Raw genomic sequence first — 14,597 nt, 5'->3', positions numbered from 1 at the left:
GTAAAGGAATACATTCCAGAAATGACAGTAACACTTCCTCCAGCAAATCAGTCTATGGATGTTACCCAAGGACAGTCTGGTCAAAGGTTTCGGACACAGTGTCTTCGGAAACACCTGCAACTAACCCTAGTTTGAATGGCGGCAGGAAGTCAACGGCTGCGGAGGCAGCTACTTCACAATCAACTCTGGGACATTCCCTTTTTAAGGAAGGAGTGGTAACACGATCCGGACGTCAAGTGCGGTTATCAGTAAGAGCCAAAGAGGTGGACATGTGATGAACACTTTTGGGTTGAGTTGAGTTGGGTTGTTGGTTTAAATTCGTACAAGGGGGTATTGTAGTATTGTAGTTTGGGACTGCAAGGAATGGAAGCATACACAGTCGATGAGTGGTGTTTTTGGCAGTACTATCTAAATACATCAGTTATTCGTCCATTCTACAAACCCCTCCAATAGGGATCCTCCGTCCCATTTGTTTGTGAAACATTCTTCATGCTGTGTCGGGTGTGCGTGCCAATTTTAAAAGCGAATGGACTTAAGTTAAACTGTGGCCATAAATCAAATATATCTACATACAGTACATACATACACACGCACATTTAATTTTCAGCTTTATATACTAAGATTAGTTATTTTGGAGAATTTCTCAGTCATTCTTGCCCATGCTGATCCCAATCTATGTAGACTTCTTCTAAGTAACGATATACATTCTCCCAAATCAAATCTGGATCATCCGTACGCGTGTAAAACAAACACAGATATTTGGCCAGGTTGCAATTTAAACTCAACAAGATATTTGGGACCATACATGAGATGTGAGAACTTGTAGTAGGTATCATACCAATCAAACAGTCTTCCATCAGTTTAATGGGAAAACGAGAACCACGAACTTCATGCATTGTTGTGACGATCAAATAGCAATGATGTCACCCATACAATCAAGACTATAAAACAATAATATACATTCTACTGTTATGTCGAACAGTTCAATAGTCTAAAACATACCACATAGGTTTCTGCATTGTATCTACGTTGTGCCCACCATGATCATCTGCGGCATCTCTAAATTGTATTGAATAGCGACTGAGCATCTCAAAAGCACTTGGACTTTTCATCCTCAACTCCTCAGCAACATGGAATTCATCACTGCACATGATTCGTCCACCATCACCTTTCACCTGATGAATGTAGTGAAAAAATCTGCAAATCCAATCACTCAAATCCTGTATGTCATAAAACAACCTAAATTATTTTGAGAGCACACATACCCCAGGAACATTCACAGTAAGGCAAGTCTGTATGTAACAGAACCTGAACATTTGTGTAGGCTAAATTGGTTTTACTTCTATCTTCATCACATATCTGATTGCAAAACAACACATTTAGTCCAGCTAGACTGCCAAGGTTGGGATGCTTGTCTGACTATAAACCACCAGTTTTGGGTATGCACTGGCAGCAATTCGATCACAGAGAAACACACGTCTTGGCTCCAAACCAGCGTTTTCAATCAGTATAATCCCACACGACTCCAACTTCGACAAACAGTCCAATAGCCTCGAGTTGATCACTTGACATCAAATCATCAGTAATACTTCATCAAAGTTGACCTATTCAACAGTTGATATTAGTAACGCTAGCATTGACTGTTTCCATGTCAACTTAATAGCTCAATCTCTATTGCTACAACATAAATACTAGCTCAAATGAGTTGTTTGTTCACAACACACATTCCACTGGTAAACGACTAGAGACCGTGCTACTTCCTGAATGATGCTGCAATAACCAAGTTAACGAATAGTACGACACACGTTCGTCTGGCCAACTTATAATCAACTGCTGTCCATGATCACTGATCTGTACGTTAATTCGTTGCCTGAATATTAGCATCAAACAGATGACGATCTTCAAATTGACAAGAATGAGTCAGCAAGTCACTGTTGTCACGTAACTAAACATACCGCAACTTGTGCGTATACCACCTCATACCCATTCACATTCTATTGGATTAGCAGACCACTGTCTGTCATGTCCACAGAAGAGATCCTGCCAGGATCCTTATAATTTCACCACAAACCACGATAAATAGCAGTCAGCATTGTACGACCTCGTTGCAATATTGTTGATCTTAGAAGAGCCATTTCCCAGTAGCTAATGCACGTCCCAGATATAATACAAAGCTAATTCACGGTTACTACAGTATTTCTATAGTCTTCCTTACATGTATATGTCTCTGCTTGCGGACGTTGTATACCTCTTGGTATGACAATAAATACAATCAATCAATCAATCAATCAATCAATATTATGGTATAAATAGAAAATAATTCAAGATATCAAGAGAAAACTATCAAATATAAATATACATATGCATGGCAGTGAGATGCAACTCGATGCAAAGACATTTGCAATCAACACACAACCAAAGTTCCTGAGGTAAACATGCAGCTATACATATGATACTCAGCTAAACCACCAAACATATTTCTGGCTTATCTTCATTTTATAGTGTCCAAAAATAAAATGAGAACATAATCACTACCCAGTTGTGTCCAAGAAATAATCACTATCTGGTTCTGGTAGTAACTGTGTCCACAAGTTTCACCGGTTAGCCCATGATAACTCTGGCTCTCGATCTCATCTCATCCCAATCAAGATAAGCCATTTCCAGACATCCCTGTGGCATACCATGGAGAACTCGAAGATTATCAAACACAACCATCTGACCCGGCTCCAAGCACAGCTCAACTAGAAACTGTGGACTAACTGTAAGAGATGAGAACGTGTAGTATGCCTCATACCACTCCTGCAGTCTGCTACTCAGAGATGACACATACTGCGAGCCACGAGCCTGGTTGTTAAAGTGTATTTCCTCCACAGTACAAGAGCTGTTTAGACTGTAACAATGAAATAAATAAGATAAAACAAAATACAAACAATAGTTTACGTTACCCTATAGGCACATGCCATGACTCAATGTCATAATCCATAAAGTCGTTCCCAGAGTCTACATAATGAACAGGATACTGAGTAAGCAGTTGGAAGAAAGATGGATTTGTCTCTCGTATTTCTTCAGCAATCCTGAAGCCATCACAGAAACGAACTTTGCCAGACAGCTGCTGAATACAATGGAGAGCTTGAACCTGCAAAAATGTCAGTCGATTGTTACTATTGCTACTACCAAACTGACAATAAACAGCTAAACTCTGCAAAACCAACTGAAACCAATCAGAATAAGCCAAACTACACGAGCATCGATTACTTAACAATTCCGCAATTTGTAAGTAAAATGTCATACCCCAGGGGTGTAATTGTAGAATGGAAGAGAAGTGCAGAGAGGCATTTCCATATTTAAATAAGGTGAGACGTCATCGAGTTTCGTGTGTACTTGTGTGACATCCCGCCTTTAACAAATGTAGACAGTGAGTCACTGCACCACTTGTTTCAAATTGTGCTCTGTCAGTCCATCGAGCTCTCTGTCTGTCCATCGAGCTCTCTGTCCATCCATCAATCTCTCTGTCCGTCCATCAACCTCTCTGTCCGTCTATCAACCTCTCTGTCCGTCCATCAACCTCTCTGTCCGTCCATCGACCTCACTGTCAGTCCATCGACCTCTCTGTCAGTCCATCGACCTCTCTGTCTGTCCATCAACGTCTCTGTCTGTCCATCGGTCTCTCTGTCTGTCTGTTGGTGTGTGCATGTTTACATCTGCCAGTAAGTGTAATCCTACATCAAACTAAACTGCTTAACATTGCATATGAAACAAGTCAGTTTCCCATCCACTCATTCCAATTAATGTAAAGTAAGTGGTTGATACATGCATACCAGGTGTGTTACTGTAGTGTAACCTCAACACAACTATACTATGAATTACCTACCCTTGAACACATGGTTTTGGGTAAGCAATTCGATTACAGAACTGTTTGATTTGATTCGATTCAGTTCCAACATTGTCGACCAACACGAGGCCGTGTGACTCCATCTGAAGCAGAAATTCTGACAAAGGAGTATCATTATCATCATTGATTATTTCCTTAAAGTTAAATCTTGCTACACTATGATCCCTCTTCCAATATCTCTTTTCCACTGGAAGTTTAGGCGTTTCAGGAGGCAAACCTTGGCTATGCTCCATTAACCATACAGAAGAGTATCTACTGCGATGTCCATCTGGCCATGTAACGCAAAGCTGCATTCCGTCTTTGCTCATGTCAACATGTTTGGCTTTGATGTTGAGGTCTATGACAAATGCGGGGTTGAAAACACGTTGTTTTGCTGCCTGGTCAAACGATTCGGGTTCTTGGCAATTGTCGCGTAAAAAGATATAAGGCAGGAAGGTCACTCGGTCGTTATTCCATCGCATAGCTACATCTTTGTTTTGTAGTTGCACTGAAGCTAGTCTGCTGTCTTTAGCACCACTAGATCCGAGGCTTCTGGTGGGCCAAGAAAAGCGCAGTAAACGTACAGATGACCTACAAAGTTGTCTCCACATTGAGTATGATAGGTAGCCCTCAGATCTCCGCGGACTGGTACTGTAGTGTTCCGCGAAAAATCGTTATTTACCCCGGATGCTCTACCCCGGATGCTCTACCCCGGATGCTCTATCCCGGATGCTCTACCCCGGATTTCCTCGAACGGGGGAAAGATAGGCCGGAGACATTTGTCACTCAAATAATTGCGTTCACTAGAAGTGAACACATAACATACCAGCACTACGGCACGTGAAATGAGGAAATCATTCTTGTAAAGTGCACACTCTGCTCACGCAAACTACTTTCCGTTCTCGCGCGCGTACGCCAAAGGTCTGGCACGCATGACTAACAGTTTTGCCCGAAAGTATAACGCGCAGAAAGGGTCTGGCTACGCGAGACTAGGGTAGAGATCTCTATCTACGGCTCTGGTCGAGACCAGAGCCGTTTAGCTATATACGAGACAGAGCGGCTCTGGGTAGAGAGACAGGTGAGACATTGAGCATTTTGATACGCTGTCTAGCATTTGTTTTGCACGTGCATGTTACGACCGTTTTGCACCATCCGAAAAATGACTAGTTACGTACCCGAGAGGAGTGGCAGCTAATTCCGACCGAGAGCGCATTCGTATAAATCAATGCCTACTATAAAAGCTGCGGTGGGACCAAAAATGCGTTTAGCTAACGTCTCATTTTCGAGTGTCACATTGCGAGTAGCTAGTAAACATGGGAACGAGATGCAAACTCGCAATAGCTGAACTAGCCTCGAATTTCCAGACGATATCCGAGATTCGTCCATACGATAAGTGATTTGTATCATGCAAGGCCATTGATTGTTTGAATTACCGTTCATTTTGAGCTGTGTGTACGTATAAATCTTACCTCTTGCTTGTTTGTCAGTAACCGTTCTCTAATTAGACGGAGTCGAAGTGCATTTACCGTTTAGTAGCTCATTAGAGATATATCAAATCATCTGCGTGTTACTGAAACCAGCTGTGTTGTGATCATAGCAACGGTAGGGTATATACGCAATGCGGTAGGGTATCAGCGCATACCAGCGTACAACGATTTGTATCTGTTGTATCGACCAATCAGGGTTGTCAAAAACCACGTGACATGATTGTGATATCTTCTATATCTATATATATAATTTGGATAGAAATACTGTTCCCGCTCACACACTCTTACTCGGGTTTCCGGACTAAGCCCGAGTCCCGTACTACCACATTCCTTACCCTCTCCTCGACAACAACAAAAATAACACAACAAGACAAATAAAATTACAGTCATATTGTTAGCTACTTGTAAGTTTAGTCTCTTCGGTGCCTTCCTCACTCGTTGCGACCTCCGGATTTCCGTCATTTGGGGTTCCCTCTCTTCCGTCCTAATAGTATCCGCTGGTCTGAGCCGAGATTAGTTGTCTACCTTTGGAGGGATTTCCCCCTTTTCTGTCTGGTTGTCTGCTTGTACCGGCGTCTGTGCCGGAACTAGCTTGTTCGTCCTCCTTTCCTTGAGAATCTCCCCTCTGCTCTTCTGTTAGCTGATGGGTCTCCTTTTGTTTCTCTTGCGTGTGTGCCGCGGGCTCGACAACATCTCCTTCGTCTAAAACTGGTTGTTTGTCCTCCGGTGTGCCATTACTGTCCGCGACATTTTCCTCACTTTTGTATCTGGCTTTACCGTGGTCCTGAAGGCGCTTCACGATACGTCCGTCCTGCAGCCGGCAAGTAAACGATAAAGGGTCGTGCTGTTCTCGAATCTGTGCTCGAATCCATTGAGGACCAGTCCCGAAATTGCGGACATATACATCTTGTTGTGTGCTAAATGACCAGTTCCGAGCTGTTGCCATGATATTGTTTCTGCTCACTTTGCTTTCTACGTATATACGTACTCTCTCTGCAATGTTTTGTTTCACCAAATTTAACAATGTCTTCGGTTTTCGTCCTAGGGGTAGCTCGGCTGGTGTTATTCCCGTTGTCGTGTGAGGTGTGTTCCGGTAGGCCATTAGCACTGGTTGTCATTTTTCCTGAAACGTTCCTACTTCCATCTTTTTCAAACCTTGTTTCAACGTTTGTACCATCCGTTCAGCAAGCCCGTTTGAAGCGGGTGATGCGGCGCTGACTTGATGTGTGCGGTACCGTTGGATCTGCAAAACAACTCAAATTCTTGACTTGTGAAACAAGAGCCATTATTCGATACTAGCATGTCCGGTATACCGTGAGTTGCAATGGATGCTCGGATACTCTCAATTGTTGCGCGCGACGTAGCTGATGACACGGTGTGTACCTCTAACCATTTTGAAAATGCGCGTCAACTATGACCAACGACATTCTTCCCATAAACGGACCCGCGTAAGTCTACGTGTCATCACGACCACGGACGGTTTGGCCACTTCCACGGATGTAATAGAGCTACCGAAGGAATCCTCCCATGTTCCTGACACCGACCACATGATTTCACTACTCGTTCCAAATCAGCGTCTATCTTCGGCCACCACACATATACCCTCTTGTTAGGGCCTTTGCTTTGCAAATGTCGGGATGGCCCTCGTGCAATGTGTCTAGCACTTTTTCCTTCGTTCGTGGGGGGAACCACTACACGGTGACCCCACATTACGCATCCGTCATGTACTGAGACTTCATTTAGTCTGTGCCAGTATGCTTTGAAATCCTCCCTGTCTGCATAAACTGTATTTGACAACGATTTTGGCCATCCAGTCATTACCCACGTACGGACAACTGACAAACAAGGGTCTTTACCCGTTTGAGCCTTTATTTGTTGGGCCCTTACTGGCGATTCGTCTAACTGCTCAATAACTAAACAACTTCACCCGGCGCTTCCTCTTCGAGTTCCTTAACTTGTAGTGGTAAACGGCTCAATGCATCTGCATTCCCATCCTGAGACCCTGCCCTGTATCGTAAATGGTAGGTGCAAACCGCCAATTTCAACCCCCAACGTTGAACTCTACTAGAGGCCATTTCGGAAATGGCTTTCCCTTCTTCAAATAGTCCAAGCAGCGGCTTGTGGTCCGTCGTGAGAGTGAACAACCGGCCAAACACGTACTTATGAAATTTATCCACGCCAAACACCAGGGCCAATGACTCCTTGTCGAGCTGAGAGTATTTCTTTTCTGTAGTGTTCAATGAACACGACGTGAACGCGACCGGGCGTTTCGTTCCATTTGGCCACCTGTGAGGCAGGACTGCGCCTACTCCGTACGGAGAAGCATCGCAGGATACGACAATGTCCACGTGGAGATCATAACATGTCAACACGTGATGGGACAACTTCCTTTTGGCCTCCTTGAACGCTATCTGCTGTTTCCGTCCCCAACGCCAACGCAATCCTTCCTGGAGCAGTACATGTAATGTCGCTAGTGTGGTGGAAAGCCGAGGTAGAAATCTGTTGTAGTAGTTTTATTAGTCCCAAAAACTGTGTAATTCCTGAAGGCTACACGGAGCCAGGGCTTCCTTGATTGCTTTTACTTTGTCTGGATTGGGGTGAATGCCCTGGTCATCTATGACATGATCAAGATACGTGACCGATGTCTCCATGAACGCACACTTGTCTTTTCCGTAACCTAAGTCCTGCATTTCCAATCTTTGCAACGCCTGCTCCAACCGTTCTGTGTGTTCTGCTTCCATCGCCCCTATGACAAGAATGTCGTCCAAGTAGTTGTCAATGCCAGGAATTCCTCTGAGAACACTCTCTAAACCTCTCTGGAAAATGCTGGGTGCCGATGATATATTCCGAACGGTAATCTTGTGAACTGGAAAGTCTCCTTTGTGTGTTGATCGTTGTGTACTTTTGTGATTCCGTCGATAAAGGAACTTGGTTGTAAGCCTGGCTCAGGTCGAGTTTGGAAAAATATTTCCCTTGAAATAATTTTGCTAGAATGTCTTCCACCTTGGGAATTGGGTGAGTGTCCAGCCGCGCAGCTCGGTTGACAGTTTGTCTAAAATCACCGCATATGCGTATTGATCTATCTGGTTTCAAAACAGGTACGATGGGTGCCGCTCAAGTTGCATGTTCCACCGGTCTGAGAATTCCTTCTGCTTCTAGCTTCTTCAACTGCATGGTCGTCTACTCGTTGTCTCAAAGCGTACGGAACACGGCGTGCTTCACAGAAACGTGATGTTTCGTTAGGATCAATCACAGTAGTCGCCGCTGGCCCTTTGTATTCGCCTAATTCTTTCTGAGAAAGAGCTGGATGTCTTGTCACTACCTCTGCTACCAGTGGCGTATCCCTGACTCTAGAAATCTGGTGCCAGTCTAATCTCAACTGCTGCGGCCAATCCCTGCCTAGTAATCTGGATCCCTTGCCCCTGACAATCAGCAATAGAAGCTTGACCTTCTGTCCGGTATTGTTGCCGCCCACCTGTACCTGAATCTCTCCTACCACCTGAATAGTGTGTCCTGTGTACGTCTTCAATTGCTTGTTGGTTGTTTTCAACGTAGGAGTCGTCCGTCCTCTCCATTTTCGCCGATATGTCTCTTCCGAATCAAAGACACCGACGTCCCTGTGTCGAGTTCCATATTGAGTACCTTGCCGCTGGCTTCCACCGAAACCCATATCGGTTCAACTCTCCCTGGCACTGTTTTCTTGACAAAATATGTGTTTTCCTCAATTTCGTCCTCTGTCTCTAGGAACTCTTTTTCATGTACCAGCAGTTGAGGTACGCGGTGTTTCATAGCACTCTTTGTCCCAGTAGTTGTCCTTGCTCGGCAAACTTTGGCGATGTACCTCTGTGTCTTGCAAACAAAACACTCCGTATTTTTTGAATATACAATTACTGGGGGTGTATTTTGTTCCTCCACACCTTTGGCAGTGTAAATTATGTCTTGCTAGGATGCTACAACCCGATCCTTGGCCTGACACCTCGAGTTAATGGGCTGCTTCCTGTTGAGTTTTCTCTTCTTTTACCAGCTTCTTCTGCACTGCTGCCACGTTCTTCCCAGCTGTCTCTATTGATCTAGCAATCTCACACGCCTTCTTAAATGTTAAATTGCTCTCTGTAAACAGACGTCGCTTGGTGCGATCATTCCTCACTCCATGGCCACACACCAATCTGTCACGAAGGTGGTCGTCTAGATGATCTCCAAACTCACAAACTCTGCCAGTTTCCACAGTTTTGCAACAAACGCAGAGACATCTTCCTGTAACTGTTGGATGCGTGTGTTGAATTTGTATCTCTGGACTGTCACTGTTGGACGAGGGTTGTAGTGATTCTGTAGCGTTTCGCGTAATATTTTTAGATGGTGTGTCTGCAGGCTTGCTGGGTCCTACCAGACTACGTAACAGATGATAAGTCTGCTTACCACATGAGTTCAGCAGAATTACTCGTTTCCTGCTTTCGTCTCCAGGTGATATGCCATTAGCCTCGCCTCAGACGCAGTAAGCGCATCCGGGGCTGCAATCCACACTGCGTCTGGGGCGAGGCTAATATGCCATTTGCTACAAAGAACTGTTTCATGCGTTCCTGACATACACCCCACTCTTCCGTCTTAGCTTCATATTCCTCAAATCGGCTGATTGGAAGCAAAAACGGAACTGACATGGCATAACCGCCTGTGGGGCCCCCTCTCCTACCTCATTGGCCTGACCTGGTTCCGCTGCGTGATCGTGCTCCTCTTCCATGGTTGATCCTCGTTGCCAATGTGATATATTCTATATATTGAATAGAACTATACTGTTCCCGCTCACACACTGTTACTCGGGTTTCCGGACTAAGCCTGAGTCCCTTACTACCACAATGATACATTGTTAGATAGCTGCAGTAAGATGTAAAATAGAAAGATGCGAAAGTCATTGCAATTGCTGCGAAACACGTCAGAGTTAAATATACGGTATCGGAAGTTCAGTCACGCAAGTATCGCACCTGAATGGAATGTGCACTTGACAGACAGTACAATGCATTAATATTAATTGGCGAGCAAAGCGAGCCTCTCTCTTGTCATGTCAATTGAGCTCGAGATATATTATTGGCGAGCGAAGCGAGCCTCTCTCTTGTCATGTCAATTGAGCTCGAGATATATTTTATTTATATATTTATATATATACGTACGTCAGCACATGGATTTACGGCAAAACAGAAAGACAAATCAACAAAACGACGATGCCAGATGAATGCAATTTTGGCTCCGTAACATATGCGCTAAAAATTGAAGCATGGGACCTCTTTTGAGGGGTCGACTCAATTGTAATTTCTTGGCGAGGAGAGTCAAACGACTCTCGATTTTGCTCCCTTACGCGACTAAAGAGAAAAGGAGACTGATTTGTGACAAACGGAATGAAAAAGAAAAGCTAAAAGAAGAGAAAAGTTTGTTTTTTGAGTTTCCGCGCGTTACTTTGATAGAAATTATTGCTACGCAACCATTGTCACGTGACTATGCGATCATTGTTACGTGACTATCTCAGTAAACGAGTGAGACGACTGAAGCGTGAACGAAGAATTGAAGACAACTAGAGTGTTTTGCGTTCAATTATCTGAACTCAGCGTTCAGTTACCCGATTCAGGCAGCAATTATCCGAATTGGCCGTTCAGTTATCCGATTCGGGCATTCAATTATCCGATTTCTGTCCTAATTAGAAGTACTAAACGTAGAAATAATTATTTTAGTCGCACATTTCTTTCATGACGTCTTTCTATGATGCTCACTCACGTTTCAGCTGAACAATAAATGATTGATTCAAGAAAGGTGGGAAGGTGAAGTAGTGAAATTCGAGCTCTTGATTAGCTAAAAACCAGCTGCGACGCATGATGGACTGTTGCATGGTATCACGCAAGACGCCCGATTTACAAAGTATGCGGATTGCACCATGATTCACGGAGCAAGGCGTTGTTGTAGGCTTCCTAGATATGTAGATTTAGTTCGCTCACAACAGCTTAGTTAGACCTCCGTGGAAACGTGGGACACCAAGATTAGTGCAAAAGAAATTATCCTACAACACACGCTCAAATTCACGCTAAAGTCAAGATTAATTACAAATTATTGCGTCTATACAGCTGATGAATGATGATATTTGAGCAGCTGCCCAACCACAGACTATGTAAGTTATTTAGTTGCACAACAGCCGTAAGCAACGGATAATTGAACGCCTGAATCGGATAATTGAACGCAAAATACTATAGAAGAGCAACTGAAAGTCTATTTCCTGAGTTCCCGCGTTTGTTTGACAGTAACTATTGCTACGTAACGCAACCATTGTTACGCGAATAGGTAAAGACAAAACACCATCGCTCGCCAAACACAATGCTAACCGAGCATTTACTAGTTAGTCTTTGTGTAATTTAATTAATGTTGATTTATGATAATAATTATATCTACAAAGCCATCTGCTGCAAGAGTGTACAGCATGCACGATTGACCCCTACGGTACTAATCAATAAATTAATTAATTAAAGTACTGACAAAAATGATTGCAACAGCATAATTAATATCAACAAGTAGTAAACAAGTTTTGCGCACATTTAAGTTTTAAAGTTCCCAGCTCACTTTAGTATACAAATAAATCAAGTTAATTAACTATAAAAATCGTGTTGTCATAGCTATTAACTATAAATAAAATTAACTATAAATTAACTATAAATCTAGTATATATGAAACTCAAATTGTGTGTGTGTGTGTGTGTGTGTGTGTGTGTGTGTGTGTGTGTGTGTGTGTGTGTTCGCGATACGCAGCCACGTGTTTCGTCCGTTCGCAACCGAAATCGGCACGCACATTTGACACGCGAAGGGGAAGGTTTGCGTAAAAATTAAAAAATTATGAACCAGATCCCCTCTCGAGGGGTCGACCCACGCGTAAAATTCTCAATGTCTTCTAGCGCTTTCGTTTCTCTCCAAATTTTGATTGCATTTGCACCAAATCCAGCCTACACGTTTTCTTTACCAAGCACTACATGGAAAGTGTGTCGGCTTCTATCGAAAAAACGCGAAGACAAGATTCGGATTCATTCAGCACATCCGGGACCTCTCAACAAAAGCGTGACGTGTCAACATACGCTCAGACTGCGTCTTCCGTCAGAAAGCTACAGTATTTAGAAGGGAAAGAGCATGGATCCAGTTAACTATAAATATCGTGGATTATACGGGGTTTATGCGCCAATACGGGGTTTACACTTCTAATACGGGCATTTAGTATGGGCAAGAAGGAGGGTTTTCTTACTCCGAAGGCGATCTCGAATCGCATCAAGGCGAAAGGCCTTCAAAAACTGCGATGGTACTGTCAGATGTGTCAGAAGCAGTGTCGAGACGAGAACGGCTTCAAATGCCACATGATGTCTGAATCGCATCAGAGACAGCTGCTATTGGTTGGAGAGAATCCGGGACGTTACCTCTCCTATTTCAGTGACGAATTTCTTAGCGGTTTCATGGACCTCCTGAGGCGGCAGTTCGGCACGCGGCGCGTGCACTGTAATGTCGTCTACAATGAGTACATCAAGGTGCAATACAAAATATTGATTTTGTACTTTTTGATAAAATAAATTTTTAATTAAATACTAAAATATTGTATTAATTTTTTAAATATTAAAATTAATTGAAAATTTATTATTCATATGTATGTGTGTGTATTGGAATTTCTGCTTTTATGATGTGGCTACAGTTGCGAATAATAGGTAAGCCTACTGTAGGTTACGTGCGCGCGCTAGCCAATTAGTACATTCTTGTTGACATGTGATCACGTGTTACTGTCAGGTGATTGCGTTAATAACAGTAGAGGTGTCGAAAGGGCTAAGGCAAAAATAAACTTACAATTAATATATTTTATAATAATTTATAATTTATATATCATATACTTTTTTATTTATATACTTTATTAATAGGCCAAATTTTATTAATTTTTTATTATTTTTTTTTTATATATTTTATTAAATGTGATGTGTCTAAGCCCAAAATGTAATTTTTCACAAATTTTTAATTTTATAGTATTTTGTAATTTTAATATATTTTATATACTTTATTAAATGTGATGTATGTAAGCCAAAAATGTATAAATTTTTAAATAATTTATAATTTTTGTGTATCTTGTGCTTTATTAGTATAATTTCCTCCAACTAAAACTTTATAGATTTTTTAAATATTTATAGTAATTTATAATTTTTTTATGTATTTTATATATTTTATTAAACGGAATGTGTTTAAGTCGAATCTAAATTTTTATATATTTTTACACTAATTTGCATGAAATTTTATTTGTTGTAATTTTATATTTTATTATGTAATTTGTTAATTAAGACAAAAGTTTATAAACTATTACAACTAATATATTTTATAATAATTTATAGTTTTTATATATTATATATACTTTTAAAAATATAATTAAAACCAAAATTTTATTCCTTTATGTATTATTTTTATAATAATTTATAATTAATTTTTATGTATCTTATTATATATACTTTATTAGTATGATTTATTCCAACTAAAAATTTTATAGTAATTTATAATTTTTATGTATTTTATATATTTTATTAAACGGAATGTGTTTAAGTCGAATTTAAATTTATATATTTTTATACTAATTTGCATGAAATTTTATTTGTTGTAATTTATATATTATATTATGTAATTTGTTAGGGCAAGAATTTCTAAACTATTAAACTAATATATTTTATAATAAATTTATAATTTTTATATCTATTATACTTTTTCCAAAATTTTATTTATTTATTTATTATTTTTATAATAATTCATAATTTTTATGTTTCACACACATGCACACAAGCAAAAATTTTATTATTTTTGATTTTTTATAACAATTTAATATATTTTATATTCTTTATTAAATGTGATGTATGTAAGCCAAAAATGTGTAAACTTTTAAATATTTTTTATTTTAGTGTGTGTGCGTGCGCGCGCGTGTGTGTTTGTTAAGCAAAAGTTATAGTAATTCATAAATTCTTATGTATTTTATGTATTTATAATATTTTTATAATTTGCATAAAATATAATATATTTATTATAAATAATAAATTTCAATGTCATCTGTATTACCTCAATTCAGGACAGACATCATTTCCACATGAACTCGACCAAATGGGTGACGCTGACGGGTCTAGTCAAGTGGCTGGGACGTGAGGGAATGTGCAAGGTCGACGAGACAGAGAAGGGATGGTTCCTACAGTACATAGAGAGAGATCC

At 41.0% G+C, this 14,597-nt stretch overlaps 2 protein-coding genes across 2 annotated transcripts in view; one reads left to right on the top strand and one right to left on the bottom strand.

The window, feature by feature from the left end:
- Positions 1 to 2,305: 2,305 nt before the first annotated feature.
- LOC134191058 (gamma-butyrobetaine dioxygenase-like) lies at positions 2,306 to 4,539 on the bottom strand. The gene is made up of 4 exons (XM_062659616.1): positions 3,872 to 4,539; positions 3,292 to 3,397; positions 2,946 to 3,136; positions 2,306 to 2,890 (listed from the first exon to the last, which is right to left on the bottom strand). Exons 1-4 carry the CDS (start codon positions 4,480 to 4,482, stop codon positions 2,602 to 2,604), a joined length of 1,197 nt encoding a protein of 398 aa, XP_062515600.1. The 5' UTR covers positions 4,483 to 4,539; the 3' UTR covers positions 2,306 to 2,601.
- Positions 4,540 to 12,591: 8,052 nt separating this feature from the next.
- Positions 12,592 to 14,597, top strand: part of LOC134191055 (DNA/RNA-binding protein KIN17-like) — a 2,770-nt gene continuing 764 nt past the window's right edge. Inside the window, exons 1-2 of the mRNA XM_062659612.1 lie at positions 12,592 to 12,898; positions 14,461 to 14,597. The exon at positions 14,461 to 14,597 is cut by the window's right edge and continues 764 nt beyond it. Coding sequence (XP_062515596.1) covers positions 12,596 to 12,898; positions 14,461 to 14,597 — 440 coding nt within the window. The 5' untranslated portion in view covers positions 12,592 to 12,595. The remainder of the gene's footprint in view (positions 12,899 to 14,460) is intronic.

Source organism: Corticium candelabrum, chromosome 15 (genome assembly GCF_963422355.1).
Source record: "Corticium candelabrum chromosome 15, ooCorCand1.1, whole genome shotgun sequence".
Classification (NCBI taxonomy): Eukaryota; Metazoa; Porifera; class Homoscleromorpha; order Homosclerophorida; family Plakinidae; genus Corticium; species Corticium candelabrum.
This window is presented reverse-complemented; position numbering and strand designations above follow the sequence as displayed.